General features: G+C 52.2%; 1 protein-coding gene across 1 annotated transcript; it reads left to right on the plus strand.

Moving 5' to 3' along the window:
- Positions 1-1,274: 1,274 nt before the first annotated feature.
- Positions 1,275-21,501, plus strand: MEIOSIN (meiosis initiator; the record flags this gene model as incomplete). The annotated part of the gene is made up of 14 exons (XM_082862015.1): positions 1,275-1,345; positions 6,773-6,863; positions 12,415-12,526; positions 13,948-14,082; positions 14,965-15,210; positions 15,972-16,007; positions 16,185-16,293; positions 17,128-17,225; positions 17,710-17,865; positions 18,252-18,325; positions 19,303-19,467; positions 19,544-19,779; positions 20,594-20,683; positions 21,285-21,501. The coding sequence occupies 14 exons, from the start codon at positions 1,275-1,277 to the stop codon at positions 21,499-21,501; spliced, it is 1,836 nt and encodes a 611-aa protein (XP_082718141.1).
- Positions 21,502-21,766: the final 265 nt, after the last annotated feature.

A 21,766-nucleotide genomic window follows, 5' to 3' on the forward strand; every position in this document is an offset into this window, starting at 1 on the left:
AGCTTTCCTGTTGGAATCAGAGATCCTAGTCTGGGGATCTGGAAGTCTAGAATAGCATTTTGGGGGTGCGGGGTCTAATTTGGGAGGATTGAAGCTTCAGTGTAGATTTAGGGTCTAGAATCTCAATGTAGAGTATGAGGTATGAGATTTAGGGTCTGGGGTCACAGTTTGGAGCTTTGAGAATTGTTAGGGCCTGCAGTCCCCCACATTGAGTATGAGGCTTCAGTTTTAGACTTTGGGTTTCAGAGTGGAACTCGCGGGTGAGATCTCAGTTTAGGGTTGGGGGTCACAATGTGAGGGTCTGAAGTGACAGTTTGGGGATCTAGAGGTCTTGGTTTTAGGATCTGAGGTCAATTTGGGGGACTGAGGTTTGCTTTGGGGAGATTGGATTTCTTACTTTAGGGTTTGGGTTCTCAATATTAAAGTTTGTGGTCTGTGTTTTTTTCTTTTTTTAATTAATTTATTTTTATTTTTGGCTGCGTTGGGTCTTCGTTGCTGCACGTGGGCTTTCTCTAGTTGCGGCGAGCGGGAGCTACTCTCCGTTGCAGTGCGTGGGCTTCTCATTGCGGTGGCTTCTCTCGTTGCGGAGCACGGGCTCTAGGCGTGCAGGCTGCAGTAGTTGTGGCGCACGGGCTTAGTTGCTCCAGGGCATGTGGGATCTTCCCAGACCAGGGCTTGAACCCGTGTCCCCTGCACTGGCAGGCGGATTCTTAACCACTGAGCCACCAGGGAAGCCCTGGTCTGTGTTCTTAATACTAGGATTGGGTTCATATTTGGAGTTCAGAAATTAACAGTTTGGGGGTCTAGAGCATCTCAGTATTAGAATTTAGGGCGTTTAGGTTTGGGAAGGGCTCCTTTTTATGTTCTAGGTCCTCACTTTAGGAGTTTAAAGACATAGTTTTAGTATCTTAATATCACAGTGTAGAGATCTCAAGCCACAGTTTTCAGATGTGGTTCCCATTGCAGGGTCTGACATTTCACTGTTAAGACTGAAGTTCTGAAGTCAAAGTTTGGGAATCTGCTCCTTTTAGTTTTAGGTCTGGATCGTGATTTACGGGCCCCAATTTGCAATTTGAGATCCATGGACTTCAGTTCAGAGTTTGGGCATTTTAATTTGGTCTCTTGACCTGTGTTTATGGGGACTGGGGACTTATTTTGGGATCTCTGAGTGCTCAAAGGAGTATGATGGGGGAAATGAGGCTGCCCGTCAAGCTGTGCATTCCTCCTGGAATCCCAGAGGTCACTAATAATTCTTTCTTTTCCCCTCTTTGCAGATGTGGAATTCCAGCAAGCACTTATGTTTCCCTGAACAGCCCAGGACCAACTTCCTGGGTCCCAGGAACAGGTAAGTGTTCCCCCGGCCCACCTCCCTTACAGCTCCAGCCACTCTGGTTGAATAATAGTAACAGTAGTGTTTACTGAGCATTTACTAGTTTGCCAGACTTTTTGCTAAGGCTTTTGTTTGTATAAAATCCTTTAATCCTTACAACAACTCCCCGAGGAAGTAGGTGCGAATATTACCGCCATTTCAAGATGAGAGAACTCTGAGGTAGTTGGCAAAGATCATCTCTAAGCCCTTGCAGGTTTTGACATCCTGATTTTCTTAAATGCCCTTCCTTCCTTTCTTTAATTCACATATTCATTTTGCCATCAAGCACCTACCAAGTGTCAGGAATCGTACAGAGGGGATTTTCCTAGCAGATTGAGGGTTGGATCAGATTTCTCCCTTCCTCCAAAGTCTGGATAAAGAAGAGAGCCAGAGTTCATCTTATTCCCCACTGTCTTCCCCAGTGACTTCCCGCCCACCTATGTCTTCATTTATTAACTCCAAAAATAAGTGTCTGCTTTGTTCAGGTTCTCTACTTAGGTACTGTGCTCAGAAGGGGCAAATGAAGAAAATGAAGAATGCCTCTCTCGCTTGCCTTTTCCTCCTGGAATTCCAGAGGTCACCAACAATGCATTCTCTTTCCCCCCTTTCTAGATGTGGGGTCTCTCTTAGTTGCAATTAACAGAAACCTAGCTAAAACTGGCTTATGCGTAAAAGGGGATTTATTAGATCCTTTAAACAAAAAATTCCGGGGCATCAGGCTTGGCTGGTTCTAGTTGAGGAGTTAAATGATATGGCCAGGAATCTGCCTCTCTTTGCTCTCCTCTTGTCTGTGTTGGCTCTCCATTTGTGAGGGCAAGATGGCTCCCAGCCACTCCAGGTCCATATCCCGCCAACTTGACAAGCCTAGCAGAGAGTCTCTTTCCAAGATCCGTTGACTCTGATTGGTCAAGCCTAGGTTACAACCGCAGTCCTGAATCAATCACTTGACTTCTTGGCTAGACATTGCTTCAGTGCTCCCTAGTGGAAGGGGAGGTTGGGGTCAGCTTCTCTGAACCATATGGACTGAGAGTGGGGAGGGATCATTCCCCAAAGGAAACTATTACCAGAAAAGGGAGGAATTGGATGTCGGTCAACCAAAAACAACAGTTTTATCAACAGTAGTCATCCAGTACAATACCCCCACCCCATCCTCCAACATCCCTTATCCCTAAATCGTTCCAACAAATGACTGTCTACCTTCTGTCTTGAACTAACATTTCGTGAGCGCTCCCTATGTGCTAAACACCTTCTGGACAAGATCACACTTTCCAGCCACCTCCATTTTGTAAATGAATTATAAACAGGCTCAGAGTGATGAAAGCACTTGCCCAAAGTCACACAGCAAGTGGCAGAGCTGGGATTTCAACCAGATCTGTTTGCTTCAAAAGCTGAACCTTGTAACCAACTATTATGCTGCTTCTTGGGACTGCCCCCTGCTTTGTCCCACTTTGGGACAGCTCTTACTCTTAAGTTCCTGCACATGTTAAAGCAAATTAGGGGCTGGGCCTTGGTTTTCCCATAGCTAATGTGAGAAATTTGGACTGGCTCTTGATTAAGGCTTCTTCCAGCTCCTGCATTAAAAACACATTAAGGAACTTCCCTGGTGGTGCAGTGGTTAAGGCTCTGTGCTCCCAATGCAGTGGACCTGGGTTCAATCCCTGGTCAGGGAACTAGATCCCACAGGCCGCAACTAAGAGTTTGCATGCCACAACTAAGGAGCTGGCAAGCCGCAACTAAGGAGACCACATGCCGCAAAAGACCCAGACCAACCAAAATAAATAAAATATTTTTTAAAACACATTAAAAATTATAGTTTATGACAGCACTGGTATAAATATGAATATAATCCAAGTTGAATTATATTCATTTATTTCTCTTCTGGTTTTAAAAGAAATTAAAACATTCTCAAAGCCCCTAAAAGTAGCACCAGCCCTAGGCACTGTGCTTATGCTACCTGATGGATAAGTCAGTACAGGACATAACAATAAATAAAAGAGACAGGGCTTCCCTGGTGGCTCAGTGGTTGGGAGTCCGTCTGCCGATGCGGGGGACGCGGGTTTGTGCCGTGGAGCGGCTGGGCCCGTGAGCCATGGCCGCTGGGCCTGAGCATCCGGAGCCTGTGCTCCGCGGCAAGAGAGGCCACGGCGGTGGGAGGCCTGCATACTGCAAAAAAAAAAAAAGAGACAAAAATCCCTCTCCTTATGTTTATATTTATAAGAAAGAAAGAGAGAGAGAGAGAAGGAGAGGAAGGAAGGAAGGGAGGGAGGGAGGAAGGAAGGAAAGAAGGAAGGGAAGGAAGAAAGAAAGAAAGATTTCAGATGCTGATAAAGGATATGGGGATGTGACCAAGAATGTGCTTATTTAGATCAGGTAGTCAGGAAAGGCCTCTAGGGAGATTACATTTAAGCTAAGCGCGGAATGGCAAGAAATCAGCCGTGTAAAAATCGGGGCAAAAGAACATTCCAGGTGGAGGCAATGGTAAAGGCCCTAAGGCAGAAATAAACTTGGCAGTTGAAAGAAGCAGAAGAAGACCCATGTGGCCGGAGCTGGCCTGTTCCCCACAGAATCAGAGGGCAGAGCTGGGATTAGTGGGTGAAAATTAAACAGACTCTGAGGAAAGAACTTGGCTGAAACCAAAACCATCCAGCCAGGAAAGGAGCAGCCTTGAGAGCGAGTGCCCAGTTCCCTGAGGCCCCTGTGAGCAGAGCCCCAGGTCACACCTCTTCAGGACCGCTGCCCAAGAGCGGCCAAGATTTTGCATTTCCTAGTCACCCTTTTTCTCCCTCCAATTTTTTTTTTTTTTCCTGGAACTCCTGTGTTTGTGCAGAAGGCTCTCTCAGTGCTTTGCAAAACCCAGAGGAAACACCCAGGGACTAGTTGATATGAAACCCTTTTTCTCAGACATGGTCAAATAGCACCTTGAACTTAAATAGACCTGGATACTTTTTCTTCCTGGCTTTCTGTGCTGTTTCTCTTTGGAGTTTCTAGGGAGTCCTCTAGAACAGCAGGAAAGTTGCATGCAGAAAATAAATATCAGGGCCAGGCAAGACGTTAGAGGTCAGCCTACCCAGTGTTTCTCCACGGATAGAAACCCAGCACCCACCCTTGCCCCTCGAAATTATGGTTTCTATCAGGAAAGAACTAGAGACCAATTGGTGGTTTTGCTTTTCTTTCATTCCTTCATTCAGCTGACTAATACGTATAGTCTCCTGTACTCGTGGTGGTTCTGGGAGGGTGCACTAGAAATGCCATCCCCTGCAGAAAACACGTTAATGCTTCCCGTTGGGCTTCAGATAAAGGCAAAACTTCATACCGTGAGCCTGTAAGACCCATAAGACCCTGCGTCATCTGGCCCCTACCTCGTCCTCCAGCCTCATCTCACCCCACAGGACTCCTTGCTTTCTGTGCTCCAGACACTTCAGCTTTATTTCCTCTGACTTCTCCATGCTCCCTCTATCTGAAACATTCCCTCTCCCCCTCCACTGATGCAGCTCCACTCATCCTTCAGAGCAGCTTCTGGCCAGGTTTCCTTCCTCTGGAAAAACCTCATAGGTTAGATCAAAAGCACCTATCACAAGTTTCCATAACACCGAGCAGCACCTCTCCTTTGTCCCCAGGAGGGACATGTGATTCATGCAGTCACAGAGCCCTGAGCTTAGAAGAGCCCAATGCTTGGTTTAATGCTCTGCTCTCACCATCTTGAAATTCTTCACTTTTTTTTTTTTGGCCAGGCCGTGTGGCTTGTGGGATTTTAGTTCCCGGACCAGGGACTGAAGCCGGGTCCTCAACAGTGAAAGTGCAGCATCCTAACCACTGGACCACCAGGGAATTCCCAGAATTCTTAATTTCTGAACAAGGGGACCCACAGTTTCATTTGCAATGCCCCCACCCCCAGCAAATTATACAGCTGGTTCTGGTCCTAGTTGCCATTTTATGTTTATTTGTGTGACAATTTGATGAATGACTTTATCCCCGACTGCATTGTAGGCTCTAGAAGGGGCTGTAGTTGTTTTATAGTCTTCTGTCCCTGTCACCGATCACACTTCCTGGCACATAGTAGGGGCTTAATAAGTAATTGCTGAATGAATGAGCGAGAACGATTCTTTCAGGACTTCAGAGTTGGGTTAGGGAGATAAGTGTCTCCCACACTGCTCCCCCATGTCCTCGAGGGCAGGACAGTGATTCCTCTCCCTTTCCACAGTGTCCAGCACAGGGCCTGGCAAAGAGGGGGTGCCAGTTCGTGGGTCTGAGTAGGAACCAAAGATACATCTGTAATCAAGGAAGTGTTTTGGGCTGGGCAGTGCTGCAGGTGACACAAAGTGTTGTGGACATTCAGAGTCGGGGAGAAAAACAAGGGAGGTCGGAGGAGGCTTCCTCGGGTGGCAGTTGAATCAGGCCCTGAAGGAAGGTGAGATAAGGTTTGGTGGAGACGAGGTGTTTGGGCCTTCCCAAAGAAGTAGCAGGAGTAGTGGCAGCGGTGTGTAATTTGGGAGAGAGACTCCAACGTCTTTGTGTCTCCATCCGTCAGGAGAGAGGGGTACAGGTGTGCGTACACGGATATATTATGAATTATGGGTTCAGGGATTAGATCCTGGAAGTTCTGCATCTGCTCAGGAGTCAACTTCTTTCATGCCCTTATTTATTCAATCATTCAGCAAATAGGCGATGACTTCCCGCAGTGTGCCAGACCCTGTTCTAGGTGCTGGAGGTACAGCGGTGCCCCCTACTCAGCTCTCCCCCAACTGCAGGGACCAGAGAAATGCATGAGCACAGGGGCAGGGGGACCTGAGCAGAGATACCTCACCTGGCCTGTGGAGTTGGGGTCCATTGACGGGAGAGAACGAAAGGAAGTAAGAGATGAGACCAGAAGGGTCAGGCGGGCCAGGCCATGGGGGGCATTATAAGCCATGTTAAGTAAGGGTTTAAACTTGATCCTTCATAATGGGATGGCATTGAGAGGTTTGAAGTGCTTATTAAGTAACTAATGTATTCAGTCCTATTGGTAGCCCTCTGCCTCTGAAAGAATATCCTCATTCCTTTTGCACAGATGAGAAAACCATAGGCAGGTTCGTGTTTCAGAAAGATCACCGTGACTCTTGTAGAGAGTGTGGCTTGGAGGAAGCCAGATGGAAGGCTGGGAGAACTATGTCAGCACATGGACTAGGGCAGGAGCGAGGGGACGGAGAGAAGGGATTGGAGGAGGAATGGGCAAGATTTGGTGACTGATTGGACCAGGGGATGGGGGAGAGCGAGCAGTGCAGACAATGCCCAGGCTTCTGTCTTGGGTGCCTGGGGCAGGGAGCTTCTCTGAGCTGGGGAACACTGAGACAAGCGGTCTGGGGGGTCAGATGCCAAATTCCATTTCGGATGTCCTAACCCACACCAGCTCTTGCCCCAAAACAGGAGGGCGAGTAAAAACCACACCAACAAACTGCAAGAGCTGGCATTGCTGCTACCTGTGGCCCTGAGGACCAGTACCAAGAAGTTCACCAAGGTAAGGGGGCTGAAGGAGATGAGGTGGATTTGGGAGGCAGATCTGAACATATCAGCGATCGGGTTGACCTCCCTTGTCCTAGAAAACCTAGACAGACCCACCCAGTGACAGCACTGACATGGCAATGGTCCTGACTGGGAATTTCTGGGAGTCTGTGATCCCATGACTAGAAGCCTGGGGGATTCTTTCCTGCAAAGGAGGCAGGGGGAAGTGGGAGGGGAAAAATAGGCAAGGTGCCGGGTCAAGGTCATCCCTCTGGGGGTCACACAGCCTGCATTTGAGCCCTCCAGCCCCACACCTGCAGAACTCTGGGCAGCTCGCTCAGGTTATCAGCCTCTCAAGCCTCAGGTTTCCCAGCTATAAAACAAGAAAAAAATAACTCCTCCTACTCAGCGATATTGTGAGACCAAAGTGACATGATAGCCATGACAGGGCCTGAATAAATGTCGGTTCCCTTTCCGGGTGCCTTCTTTTGTGACTTTGTGGGGATCGTCTCCATGAGGTAGGGGTAAAGCTTCTCGGTGCCTCCCCAGTGGCCACTCAATAAATGTCTATAGTGCTGAGCTAACACTTGCTCCCAGGACGAACAACTTAATATGAGACTCAGAGATCTGGAAGGTTTGGTGTGATGTTTTCTTGCTATAGTTTCTCTCATTCAGTTCCTCATTCATTCATTCATCAGCCATTTATGGAAAGATTGTCAGATGTCAGAAGCTGTTCTGCCGGCAACAAGGGGAAGCAAAGAAATTTGAAACCCAGCCCTCCTCCTCTGAGAACTTAGAATCTGGTCAAGAAGATAAAGATTTAGGGACTTCCCAGGTGGTCCAGTGGTTAGGACTTGGTGCTTCCACTGCTGGGGCCCGGGTTCCATCCCTGGTTCAGGGAACTGGGACCCTGCAAGCTGTGTGGCACGGCCAGAAAGAAAAAAAAGAGGAAGATTTGAACACACAATAACTGATCCGACCTAGAATGTTATACTTGCCTTCAGAGAGGTTCAGGGCAGCGGGTGTTTGGGAGAGATTTGCCCGACCCTAACCCTATCCTTCTCCCTGCCAGCCACAGCCCATCCATCACCAGATCACGCTGCTTGTCTCTCCTAAATCCCTCTCAATTGTAGGTGCTTGTATCAGTTTCCTGTGGCTGCTCTAATAGATTACCACAAACTTAGTGGCTTAAAACAACACAACTTTGTTCTCTCAGAGTGCTGGAGGTCAGAAATCCAAAATCAGTCCCACTGGACTAAAATCACGGTGTCAGCAGGAGGGTCCAGGGGAGCATCCATTTCCTCTCCCTCTGCCAACTTCTAGAGGCCGCCTATGGTCCTTGGCTCACAACCCCTTCCAAGCCAGCAGTGTAGCATCTTCTAGTCTCTCCTCTACCTCTGCTTTTGTCGTCATTCGCCTTCTCTGCCTTTGACCCTCCAACCTCCTGCTCATAAGGACGCTTGTGATTACACTGGGCCCACTCAGACAATCCAGAATAATCTCCCCATCTCAAGATCCTTAACTTCATCACATCTGCAAAGTCCCCTTTGTCATACATGGCAACATATTCACAGGTCCCGGGGACTAGGACGTGGATGCCTTTGGGGGAGGCATTATGCAGAGCACCACAGTGCTCAAAAAATATCTGGGGGATTTTGCCCGCTGTCCTCCAACATTTGAGTATCTGGTGTGCGTAGGCACTATAAGTTCTTGTCGGGCAAGGCAGAGATGACTGGGGCACAGCCCCTGCCCTGGAGGAATGACAGTTGAGTCAGGGCACAGGCAGCATTTCATCACTGACTAGATGACCACATCTCTTCGTGGAATCCTCCCCAGGCCTCAGCCCACTTTCTTTACCATTGATTCTCTGCTGTCTTAATAATCCCACTTCTTCCCCGTCTTTATCCTCCCTTAAATTCATTCCTGGGCCCCCTGCTCCATGTACAACCAGTGTCCCACTCAGTCCCAAGCCTGCCTGACATGCATCATCACAGCTCGTCCAAGGGCTGTGTGACGTGCTCAGTCCACTGCTGAATAAACCGTGGGAGCTATTATGCGTTGTTTTGCCCGTGTTTGAGATTTAGGCTTCAGCTTAGGTCCGTGGTATCCTTCCTCACCATCCTGGCTGATTAGGTGCCCCTGCCCCATGTGGTCTGTGGCTTCCCATCCCTCTGACCATCACAGCCCTCTGCACATTACTGTGATTGTTTCCATTTCTCTGATTCCCTTTATCTTATTTTATTTTTTCTAATTTTATTTTTGGCTGCATTAGGTCCTTGTTGCTGCGCGTGGGCTTTCTCTAGTTGCAGCGAACGGGGGCTACTCTTCATTGCGGTGCATGGGCTTCTCATTGCAGTGGCTTCTCTTGTTGCGGAGCATGGGCTTTAGGCACGTGAGCTTCAGTAGTTGTGGCGCGCGGGCTCAGTAGTTGTGGCTCGCGGGCTTAGTTGCTCCGCGGCATGTGGGGTCTTCCTGGGCCAGGGCTCGAACCCGTGTCCCCTCCATTGACAGGTGGATTCTTAACCACTGCGCCACCAGGGAAGTCCCTCTCTGATTCCCTTTAGATGAAGGGTTCTGCAAAGGTAAAAACCATAATGGATAAATCTCTATCCCCAGCACCCCAGGGCCTAACACAGAGCAGATAACAATACAGTTGCTCCCCACTGACTGAGAGTTCTAGGTGTCAGACAGTGGATGCCAAGCTTCTTATATACATTTTCTCTCTCTCTCTTTTTTTTTGAGATGGCTACTTTATTTATTTACTGGCCATGGCATGAGGCATGCAGGATCTCAGTTCCCCAACAAGAGATGGAACCCGCGCCCCCTGCAGTGGAAGTCTTAACCCCCGGACTGCCAGGGAAATCCCTACATTTTCTCATTTAATCCTCCCCCCAAGGCTTGTGAGATGAGTATGAGTATGCTCACTTTTTGGTTCGAGGAAACAGGAGCACAGAGGGGTCATATTGTCCAGAGAGGCACAGCTGGCTAATGGCAGAGTGAGTCAGATGTGTCTCATTCCAAAGGCCCACACCCTCCACCACTCTGTCACTCGATGCTCGATAGATGTTTGCTGAATGAATGAATGAATGAATTTCCCTCTGTTGAGACAGTTATAGTTTGCATCGATCTTACCTTCAGGAAGTCTCTGGGATTTGAACCTCTGGTGTAGCCCCTGAGCTAACCTTCCCAAAGTTTCAATTACCAAGCTTTCTTTCTGTCCTGAAATCTGAGTTGATGCCCAGTTGCCTTCTGCATAAAATCTTTGTGCTAGTAATAATAAGTGACACTTTATATTGCTTTACAGTTTATAGCGAATTAGCTTAGTGAATGCCCACCATGTGCCAAGCCTGGTGTTGGAGATACTAAGCTAAAAAGACAGGATTTGCTCTTGAAAAACTCATGGACTATTTATACAAAGATAGAAAAGGTCTTTTTTTTTTTTTTAGTAAATTTATTTTATTTATTTATTCTTGGCTGCATTGGGTCTTCGTTGCTCTGCACAGGCTTTCTCTACTTGGGGAGAGCAGGGCTACTCTTCGTTGCGGTGAGCGGGCTTCTCATTGTGGTGGCTTCTCTCATGGTGGAGCACGGGCTCTAGGCACGTGGGCTTCAGTAGTTGCGGCACGTGGGCTCAGTAGTGTGGGTCGCCGCCTCAGGAGTTGTGGGTCACGGGCTCTGTAGTTGTGGGTCGCGGGCGCTAGAGCACAGGCTCAGTAGTTGTGACACACGGGCTTAGCTGCTCCGTGGCACGTGGGATCTTCCCGGACCAGGGCTTGAACCCATGTCCCCTGCATTGGCAGGCGGATTCTCAACCACTGTGCCACCAGGGAAGCCCCCAAAGGTTTCTATTTAATCCCTTGAGAAGCCGGTGAAGGTGTTCTTTCTCATCCAGATATCAACTAAGCATTTATTGGACAACTGATTTATCAGGCTCTGTGCTGGGCGATTTCACACACACTAATTTATTTCGTCCTAATGATAATCCTCTGAGGCTGAATGAATATCCTCGTTACCATTGCACAGATGAGAAAACCGAGGCCCAGAGAAGTAAAATGACCCGCTCCCAGTGCACAGCCAGTAAGTGGCAGGTTGGAGCCAGGCCCCAAACCAATAATCTCTTGGTTGTGTCACATTATTCCTTAGTTAGATTATAGCTTCCTTCCCTGGATCAGGTTAAATAAGTTCAGTGACTGTATTATATTTTATGGAACGATTTCACATAAGTCATCTCATGAGACCATCCTTTTTTAAAATTAATTTTTATTGGAGTATAGTTGATTTACAATGTTGCGTTAGTTTCTGCTGTACAGCATAGTGAATCAGTTATACATATACATATATCCACTCTTTTAGATTCTTTTCCCATAAAGGCCATTACAGAGTATCGAGTAGAGTCCCCTGTGCTATACAGTTGGTCCTTATTAGTTATCTACTTTATATATAGTAGTGTGTATATGTCAGTCCCAGTCTCCCAATGTATCCCCCATCCCCCCCAGACCATGTTTCCTGATTTGGGGTTGGAAGATTCCTGCTAACGGTTTTGTTGTTATTCTGGGGATCCAGTTCAATCCAAAAAATATTTATGGGTGTTCTTCCTTCACCAGGCTAACTCCTTTCAGTCTTCAGTTTAAATGCTGCCACTTCAGAGAGGCCTTTCTGGACACCCAAGTCTAATTTCAGAGTCACCTGTTATGCTCTTTTATTCGTAATGCTTATCACACACTTGATAATTTTTTATGAATTATGAGTTTATTAATGTCCGCTGCCCTCCCTGGATTGTAAGTTCCATGAAGGCAAACAAAAGTATGTCTAGTTCACCCCTCCACATGGCTCTTAGTGGGTAGTATCTTTTTTAGCTTAGTGTCTCCAACACCGGCCCAGCCGGTATTTGGTGGCCGGTTGGGGGATGCCCGCTGATGCTGTGGGGAAGAGGCGTTCCTTCAGTGATAACTGACTAAGTCACCTCTCGATTCTGTGTGCTTGGGATCCAGAAATCAATTAGCTACAGTCTCTACCCTCAGCTAGTTCAAGGTCAATGGGAGAGAATGATACATAAACAGACAATTATAAAACACTGTGGCAAGTGCCTTGGTGGAAACAGGCCCAGGGTTTTACAAGAATGCAGAGGAGGGACATCTGACCCAGCCTGGGTGAGGGGTCAGGAGGGCAGGAAAGCTTCCAGAAGGGGAGAACACTGTGCTGAGGCTCAAAGGAGGAGAAGCCAGGGAGGGAGTCTGTGGGGAGAAGAGGAGGGCTTTGCGTGTGCCAAGGGCCAGGGGTGGGAAGCTGAGCAGTGTGTGTCCCCAAAACTGGACCAGGAGGCGAGCAGGCCTGGGTTCAGATCCCAGCTCTGCCACTTCCTCTCTGTAACCCAGCAACTCCCTTTAATGCTCTGGGCCTCCGTTTCCTTAGCTGTAACCGCCGGCTTACTGGGCCACAGTGAGGACTAAAGAGCAGAATAGGAACCTCTCTGCCAATGGGGGGATTGTTGGGGCAGGGTCCCCAGTCCCCAGCAGCCTCACATCATCTCAGGCCCCCGCTCAACCCTGTCTTTCTTTTGGGGGCAGAAGGAGATTCTGCTGCACGTCCTGTACTACATTCACTACCTCCAGAGAAAAATCGATGCGGCCAAGGCCTTGCTCGAATTCCACACCACCGATGGGGACGGTGGACTGGGGGGTAAGTAAGTTCAGCCGACGTTTCCCAGCGCCTGCTACGTGCCAAGCATTGTCCTGGCTGTCAGGGACGCTGAGTGACTTAGACTGGTCCAGTCCTTCCTGGATCTCACAACCTGTCTCACGGGACAAGTCAGAGGGATGTCCAAAGTGCTGTGACCCCAGAGGAGGGTGTCTGGGAAGACTGTGGTGGGAGAGGCCTCGGAGCTGGGCCTTCGAGGACAGGGAAGGGGGAACCATGCCAGGCAGAAAAAACAAGGTGAACAAGAGTCTGAAGGCACGAGAAGACACCTGTGGGATGTCCGGGGACAGGCAAGCAGTTGGGTATGACTGGAGGGGTCGTGTAGCACCCAGATGATGTGCGCAGACTCCTGAGCCAGGTCCCAACTCAGGCACAGTCCTATCAGCTTCTGATAGGGACGTGGGATTCCAGAAACCTGCGGGTGACCTACACTGCTCTGTGCCTCAGTTTCCTCATCTGCAAACTGGACCCATACCCCCTTTCTGTGTTTGTTGTGAGGATTGAATGAGTTAATACATGTAAAGAGTGCTGTAACACGGCGCCTGGAACAAGCCAATCATCCCATGCCGTGTGTGCCGGCTGCTGTGGTTACTGGTGGGAGGAATACACGGGCAAGAGGGGTAAAAGATGAGGCAGGTAAAAGATGGCGGAGGAGGGAGATGAAGAAGATGAGAATGACTGAAGGCCTTTAAACCAGAGGAAAGCCATGATCAGAGTTTCTTTGAGGAAGAGGTGCCTGACATCTAGCGTGGGGACTTGCTATTAAGTAAGAAGCTGGAGTGGGGGAGATGAGTGAAGATACTTTTAGGGGTGATCTGGATGGGAGATGATGAGGCCAATGTAACACCGTAGCTGAGGGCGTAGACAGAAGTAGGTAAATTTGGGAGTATTTTTTTTTGGCCATGCCGCACAGCATGCGGGATCTTAGTTCCCCGACCAGGGGTCGAACCCATACCTCCAGCCTTGGGAGTGCAGAGTCTTAACCACTGGACCGCCAGGGAAGTCCTTGGGAGACGTTAATGAGGAAGAGTTGAGAGGCCTCGGGCCACCCAGGGTGGGTGCTGGAGCCCCTACCATCTTGAGGAGGCTGGAGGAAGAACTGATTTGGGAGGCGGAAGACGGGGAAGCACCTGGGAAGTGCTGGGTCTGTCTTTCCTCTCAGCCGAGGCCCGGAATGGCCCTGAGGACAACTGAGTTCTCGCCTGTACTTCTGCCGCCTGGCTGCACAACCTCAGCCAGGTCCCATCTCCTCCCGGGACCTCAGTTTCCCCATTTGTAAAGTCAGTCTGAGGACCGTGGCAGCCTCCCTGCTCCCTGTCCATCATGAAGTGCTGTCCAGAGGCAGCATTCAGGATGGATAAGGGTGAGGGCATCTGACCTGCCTCATTCTCCGTCCTGCGTAGGGCTCGGTTGGAAGCCGGCCGCAGGCCCAGCAAAGTGGAGACACTCCACCCCGTCCAGCACCCCACACTCTCATGAGTCCCATCTTCGGGGAGGCTGCCAGAAACCTCGGAAGAAGAAGCCAGCCCAAGCATCAGGTACAAGCCGTCAGTGGGGACAGAAGAGGGTGCAGGGGTCAGATGGGAGCGGGGCTCCTTCTCCAGGACCGTCCCCACTCCCGGGAGGCCCAGTCGGCAATCCTGAGCCCTTGACAAGGCTCTGGATTCAGATGTGCCTGGGTTCAGCTGTGGTGCCTCCTCTTCCTAGCTCTGAGGCCTGGGGGTGGGTCACTCTTCTCCTGTGAGCCTCAGCTTCCTGGTCTGGAAATTGGAGGGCCCGCCACAGGGTGACCCTCAGATTAGGAGCCAGGCGCACGCCGCTCAAGCAGTGCTTAAGTGATGGGGCACATGGCCAGTGCCCAGGAATGGAAGCGGCTGTCAGCATTTATCATCCCTCTGCCCAGTCATCCATCCCCAGGCCAGGGCAGCAGGGAGTGTGGGGTGACAGAAGGACCCCAGTGCGGGAGGCAAGTGTCCCAGGTCCCACCTCAGCCTTGCTACTAACACTACCTGTCCCTTCCCCTTTTCGAGCCTCCGTTTCCACGTCCTTAAAAAGGGAGTTGGACCTAATCAATGATTTCCAGCTCTGGCTGCACATCTGAATCACTGGGGTGCTTTTAAAAATGCCCATTACCTGTGCCTCACACCCAGAAAGTCGGGCTTCAGTGATCTGGGTGGAACCTGGGCATCAGTATTTTCAGAGCTCGCAAGGTGATTCTAACGTGTGGGCAGGGGAAGGGGGTGTCCGACTAGGTGGTCTTTGACTGAGGATCTGGGCCTCTCCGGGAAGGACTGAGTGACCAGGCCAGACAAAGCTTTGAAGCAGGTTATTGGGCCCAGAGCAAAGACCCCCACCTCAGCCACTCTCCGGTGACAGTCAGGCCCCCAGCCCTGTCTGACGCCATCTCTCTGCTCTCCCAGAACGCCAGACCCGGGCCCAGAACCCTCGTCGCTGTCTGGCCCTGGACCAGCCTAAGAAGCAGGTGACCCCATCCCCAGACCAGAGAGGAGGAAACATGGTGGCGACCATCACCCCTCCAAGATGCCTCGACTCCTGCAGTCACCCCAAGGCTGTGTCATCCCCATCTCAAGGTGACAGAAAGGGAGGAAGATCCTGGCTGACACTGCTGCATATGGCTGAGAACAGCGTCCACTGTGACATCTCAAGTTGGTGTCTTTCCTCTCCACTAACTTAACCACTCGTTTATATACCACTTGTCAGGCACCCTCGACGTCCCAGGCACAGTCCTAGTCGCCAGGGATTCTACAATGGACAAGAGAGACGCTGTGTCGCAGCCTCTTTCCAAGTTTCCTTTTCCCTTCAGGCTCTGTTGGGGGTGTAAGCAGGGGACAGGGTCACAGAACTGGAGGCAAGAGCAGGGCCGCCTCGTGAGCCTTCCTTCACTTGAAGCAGCCAGACAAATGCTCTTGTGAGTCCCCATCCCCTTGCCAGCTTGCAAAGGTGTGACACCCCCAGGAGATACGGGCGCAACTGGAAGGCGAGGCCTCAGGTCATCCTATTCTTCTGTCTGTTCCTTCAGCCTTTCCTCCCAGAGCATCTCCTCTGGGCCAGGCCACGTGAGCGGTGCCGGTGACAGTCCAGTGAAGAAATCCCACGCTCTCACTTCCTGGGGTCGCCCAGGAGGCTGTGGGAGCCCCAAGGAGGCGCCTGACCCACCTGGGGAAGGAGGGTGTCCCAGATCTTGAGCTAATCTTGTGACCTTGGGCCAGTTACTTGATATCTCAATGCCTCAGTTTATTTAACTGTAAATGGGTATTATAAAAACCGTACCTTTTGGTAAAGGGCTACCGAGTAGTATGTAAAACTTAAGATTAAAACCGTGCTGCCTTGGTAAGCACTATATACTTGTTTGCGCTCATCATCTTCATCATCATCATTCTGCTTAAGGATTTTATCTTCCTTACAGCTTCTGATAGGGACGTGGGATTCCAGAAACCTACAGGTGATTCAGGGAGCCCCCAAACCTCACACAGAGGCCCCAGAGCCTGAGGTTTTGGCTGGGATGGGGGGAGGGATAGGCTGTGGCATACCCCAGCACCTCTCCGTCCCTGCCTCTGTGAGTCCCAGGATTTGGGCCAGACACAGGAGTGACCATCCTGACTTGCCCCACCCCCCGTAGGCTGCTGTTGCAAAAACAGTGCCCAGGATGCGGGGCCTTACCCTGCCTTCGAGGCCCAGCAACGGGTTGAGAGGATCCATTTTCTCAACAGGACCCAGCCCCGTCCCAGGTAAGGGAAGCCCAGGGATGTGAGTGGAAGAAGCTGAGGCGTTTGGTGGGATTGGCTAAGGCTTGGTGAGAAATGGGGTCAATCACCACCCTCGACTGGTATCTGTGGAGTGAGCACCTCTGAGGGCCTAGCTTTGCGTCAGGCATCGTGAGCTCGAGGGAAAGCCTTGCTTCCTACGTGTTGACCAGGGCCGCATCCTCTCCCTGCCTCCCGTCCCGCCCTCTAGCCTGTCCCAAGTAGTCACCTGCATGGCTTTTCTAACACACAAGACCTTGATCATGTCAGTTTTTGGCTTTAAGCTATTCCCTCCTGTTGGATAGAGCCCAGATATCTTAATTAGCATTTGAGACCCTCTCTGGTCCCAGCTCACCTTGCCAGCCCCCTTTCCTGCTCCTCAACTGCAAACCTTACCCTTAACACCACCAAATATTCGCCACTCCCTGCGGGAGCCAGGCCCGTGTCCCCTCTGGGCTTCTCACCCTTTGTTCCCTCTTCCTGGAAGCTTGATCCCTTCGTCCACCTGGAAAACTACCCATCCTTTAGGCTTAGCTCAGCTCGGTCCTCCCTCCTGCCCTGCCCACCGTCTGTGTCCTCTTCAAAGCCCCATCACAGCTCTGCCCCCGTGTAGGCAGCTCTGATTACAGCTGGCCTCTCCTTATAAGCCCTGAAGCTCCTTGAGGGCGGGCACCCCCCAGCGGCCGGCACGGAGAGATCCCTGTCTTAGTCCACAGTGGGTGACACTGAGACACCCAAAGGGGAAAGGGCTCGCCCCAGGGCCCACGGTATCTCCAGCCCGGGACTCCAGGTCTGCCTCTTCAATTCCTCCTCTTGCAGGCAGAAGCTGGTGTGCGATTACAGCGAGGAGGTGGACAAGGAGTCCCCAGATGCTGACCCTTGGCTTCCTGCCTGGACCCCAAAGGGCAGCGCCCATGGTGACTGAAGCTCTGTCTGTCCTCCTTGTAGCCTGGAGTGGGGTCTTCTTGGTACCTTCCTTCTGAGGATGTCTGTGGAAGGGGGGAGAGCGGGAAAGGGATGGATGTCTGCTAAGCACAGGGATGGCAACACACAGCCTGCCCACTGTCCCTGAGCCATCAGTTGCCATGGAAGACGTTGCTGATCAATCATTACTCTTTCTGTTGATCCCAGACACTGCCTCAGAATCTTTCTTAACACAGAGCTCCAGATAGCTAAAGTCAGTCTATTGGATCTGGCACATCATGATATTGATTTTTTTCCTGGCCATTCCTAACAAGACGCCAGGCACCGTGCCTCTTAATTTCCTCTTCCAAGCACTCACCACAAGGAACTGACAGTCACCTTTCCGCAGTGTCTGGCACCATCTGCTCAAAGCCAGCTGCTGTGCTGGGGAAGAGGGCAACCTCTGACACACCCTCGAGCCTGATATTTCCTTTTCAGGGAGCCCACTCGCCTTGGGGCCTCCCCAGATTGACAACTGGAATGCGACAGGCCACCGGAGCCAGATCCTGGGGCTCAGCCCCTCCCTCTTCAGCTCCCCGGGGAAACTGCAGCCAGGACAGATCCTGGAGGATGGCGCCAAGCACCTGACCCAAGGTGAGCACCTTGGTTCATTCAGAAAAAACACCTGCAGTGACACCCACCAAGTGTGCAGCCCTGTGCTGGCAGTGCTGGATAACCAGGGATGAATCCCATCCCAGCCCTCAAGGAGCCCACAGCCTGGTGGGGAGCAGCCCCAGGCCAGCGTGGCGCGTGGAAGGCTCCAGGAGCCTGGAATAGGGACCCACTCACTCTGCCCAGGTTGGTGGTTCCCCATGGGAGCTGGCCTGTGAGCTGGATTTGGACTTGGGGCAGAAGATCCCAAAGCCAAAGCCAGAGAAGGGCACTCCGGCTAGCAGGGGTGGCGGGACAGAGGCACGGTGCCCTGAGAGAGGCGTTCCTGTCCCAGCCACCCCTCTGGTCTCCCTCCCTGCCCCCGACAGCTCTCTTTGAAGAAGTATTCTTAGATCCTGTGTCTTCACCTTCTGCCTGCACGCTTGAGGGACTACAGAAGAAGGTAGGTGTCTGCCCATGCATCTGTCTGCACACACGTCCATCCTTCTCTCCACCTGCTTGATCCACTCATCCGTCCCCTCGACCTTTCAGCTCCTCCCCCACTCACCGGTCCATCCATCATGCTTCTCCTCATCCTTCCAGAGACTCACCCACCATCTGTGCCCTCACCTGCCTGCCCATCCTTTGAACACTCCCTGCTGGCCACCAGGCGCCCTGCTCTGTGCTGGGCCCTTAGAATGAACCAGACACAAAGGATAAAAGCTGAAAGCTTCCAGGTGCCCAGAAAAGACCCCACATAATTTTATGACTGCTCTATGAGTCAGGCTCTCTTGTGAACCCATTTGACAGATGAGGAAATTGAAAACAGCCGGTGACCCCCAGGATCCTCAGTTGGAAAGAGCCTCCTTCCCAGGCCCCCGGGCTGATTTCTGTAGCACTGTCTGCTCCAGCAGTTCAACGTCTGACTGCCAGAGGGGCAGCCCCAGCTCCGGTCCCCAGTGTGTGGCCCCCTCCAGTGTGTGGGAAGGTGGCCCCCTGCCTCAATGAATAGCTGAATCTGCTGTAGAAACAAAAATAGACACCTTTAGCGGAGCTCTTGGAAGTGCAGCCACTGCACCAAGTGCCTCTCGGCCTTGCAGAGGATGTGTAGTGACACCATCTGTGCCTGAAACTGAGGCTCAGAGGAGTTAAGACTTGCCCGGGGCATCGCAGCTACTTTGCAAGGTGGTAAACTGATGGGATTGAGAGAGAGTGCCCCAGAATAGGAGGCAGAAGACCCCCATCCACCTCCTCTCCAACCCCCTGTGGGAACTGGGGAAACTTAGCTTGAATTTCTGAGGAGGCATCTGGAGGCTGTTTTGAGCCTGAGCTGTTTGTGATGATGCTCGTGTGACCTCCTAAGAAAGCAGTGAGTGGGGGCCATGAAGGGACAGCACTGTCCCCCTCCGTCTCCTCCCGTCTTCCTCCTTCACCCCCCAGGACACACCCCCTGAGGCCCCCGAAGACCTTCCCGACTCCCTCAGCCGGTGCCAGTCCTTGGTCTCGCTGGACCACTGCTACCTGTCGCTGTGTGAGAACAGCAAGGAGCTGTGCAGCCCCAGCTCGGAGGACACGGACACAGACTCGGTGTGGAGGCAGCAGGAGGTGAGGGAGACAGAAAGCCATCCGCCTGGGCAGTCCGCGTCTCCTGCCTGCCCTCACCTCTCTGTCTCCCACCCAGGATGTTCAGGCCGACCTCGAGGGCCTGCAGTCCTCCAGCGATGAGGATGAGAGCTATACATGGACCCCCACCCAGCGGACCTCAGCCCCGCCCGCAGCCGGGAGGAAGGGCAGGGCGGGCAGGGGCCTTGTGAAGCCCAATGAGAGCAAGCAAACCCCCTGCCCCACCCAGATGAAGAAGAAGTGTGTCAACGGCTTCATCATGTTCTGCAGGATGAACCGGAAGCAGTACATCAGGTGGGAGGGCGTCCTCTTCAGCCCCGATTGGGGCCCTACCTCACTGTCCATCCACCGGCAGAGCAGGCCACCCACTGCTGCCGACACATTCCTCAGCCACGCTCTCCCGGCCTCCCCCGGCCCCGTGGCACTGGTCAGGGCCCGTGCACTGCAAGCAGTGAAACTCAGCTCGGACTTAGGAAAAATAGGAAACTAACTGGCTTGAATTAATTAATATAATGAACTAATTAATATAATTAAATTAACCTGAAAAAAGAGGAGCCACCTTCAGACGTGGTTGGTCCTCAGGCTCAAGGGACGCTGCCCGGGCTCCCTGTCCCCCTCCACTCCGCGCTCTGGGTTGGCTTTGTGCTCCATCACGCTGGGCTGGGCTGGGCAGGCTCTCCCGCAGGAGCTTCAGGCTCGTGTCCTGTCTCCCGCCCCAGCAACCCTGTGGGAGGAGAGCTCCTCGTTTCTAAGATTTCAAGCAAAAGTTCTTGGGGCCAACTTGATATGATCTATCAGGCACCTAGCCCTGAACCGATCTTGCCAGTCTGCAGCCTCCGTGGAGAAGAGGTGGTGCTGGTATTGGAGCGGCGGATACAGGTCCCAGGACACGGGGTGGCCCCTTTCCAACCACCATTTAGTCCAGCTCCCTTCAGGGGGCGCGAAAGGAGGCATCTTTCAGGGCAACACGGAAAGATCCGAGTTCTCAGCTTTGGAAAGCTGTGGCTCTGAGAGGGCCAGGGACCCTTGTGTGGTCACACCGTTGGCCTTTGCCCAAGCCAGGCGAGGCTACAGGCCTCTCCTCACCTCCTCCTCCCTCCTGCCCCAGAGCCTGCCCTGGGACCGCATCCACGACTGCCACCAAGGAGCTGGCCCACCTCTGGCGGATGATGACCCTGCAGGAGCGGAGACCATATTGGTGAGCAGCCCCTGCCCAGAAGGTGTGGGTGGCAGAGGCGAGGCCCTTGCTTCTCATCCTGCTCTGATTTTCAGAGCCTTGAGCTCTGTGATGTTGGAAACAGGTTGGGAGTTTCCTCGGGCAGGAGATTTGGGTGTCACGAGCTCTTATGAAAGAGTTGGGGTGACAGAAGCAGAGCGGCACTCTACCCCTGGCTGTAACTTCGAAGGGCAAACAGCTTAATTCTGGATTTGGACCCCACTGCCCTAAATTTCCTTTGCCCTCTCTGCCACAGGGAGTTTCTCAGAGCAGAAAGCTGGGTCTCAACTTCCCTGTCGCTTGGTCTTCTCCTTCTCTTCCCCTCTTGATGCCCCCTCCCTCCTGAAACCCTCTCCTCTCCACCTGCCCAGCTTGCAACTGGCCCCGGAAACACACGTGCACGTGTGCAGATGGTGACAGGTCCTCACGGGAGCCAGTGGCTCCCCCGCTGGGGCCAAATAAAGCCCTGGACGCCCCCTCAGCCCAGGCCCTGGTCACTGCTGGGGCCAGAGCACTGGGGGTGGGACAGAGATGGTCGGGAGGCGACCGAGGAATCCTGCCCATCCTGCCACCTCTCTCCCAGCACCAAAGCGCGCAGGTTCAGTCGCCGGCACAACCGGATCGTGAAGAAGGTCAGCTCCAGCAGCGAGGACGAGGACTGGGAGACCCCCAAGCCCTTCTACCAGCTGCTGGCTGAGAAGGCCCGCCGCCGCTATACCGCGCATGAGGGCAGCCTCACCCCCTCCGCCACTGCCTCGCAGCTCCTGCAGCCGTGGTCTGAAACGAGGCGCCGGTGGTGAAGAGGTTGTCTTGTCCTGGGCATCACCGCCGCTAGTGCAGAGCTCCTCAGTCAGGCACCCCCAAGTTGTGAGGCTATTTATTGACCCCAGTGCTTTGTGCGTTTGCCTTGATACGGGGCAGCCAGAACTTCTCCCGCCCGGGGTAGCAGGCGTCTCACAGCCCCTTTCAAGCCTGGCCTGGCCTATCAGAGGAGCCGCAGGTGGGAAGGAAGGACCCCCCCCACCCCCGCCGCCACCCCCAACAATGAAATGCAAGGAGGTGCAG

The sequence above is a fragment of the Leucopleurus acutus genome (genome assembly GCF_964270905.1).
Source record: "Leucopleurus acutus genome assembly, chromosome: 20".
In the NCBI taxonomy this organism is placed as follows: Eukaryota; Metazoa; Chordata; class Mammalia; order Artiodactyla; family Delphinidae; genus Leucopleurus; species Leucopleurus acutus.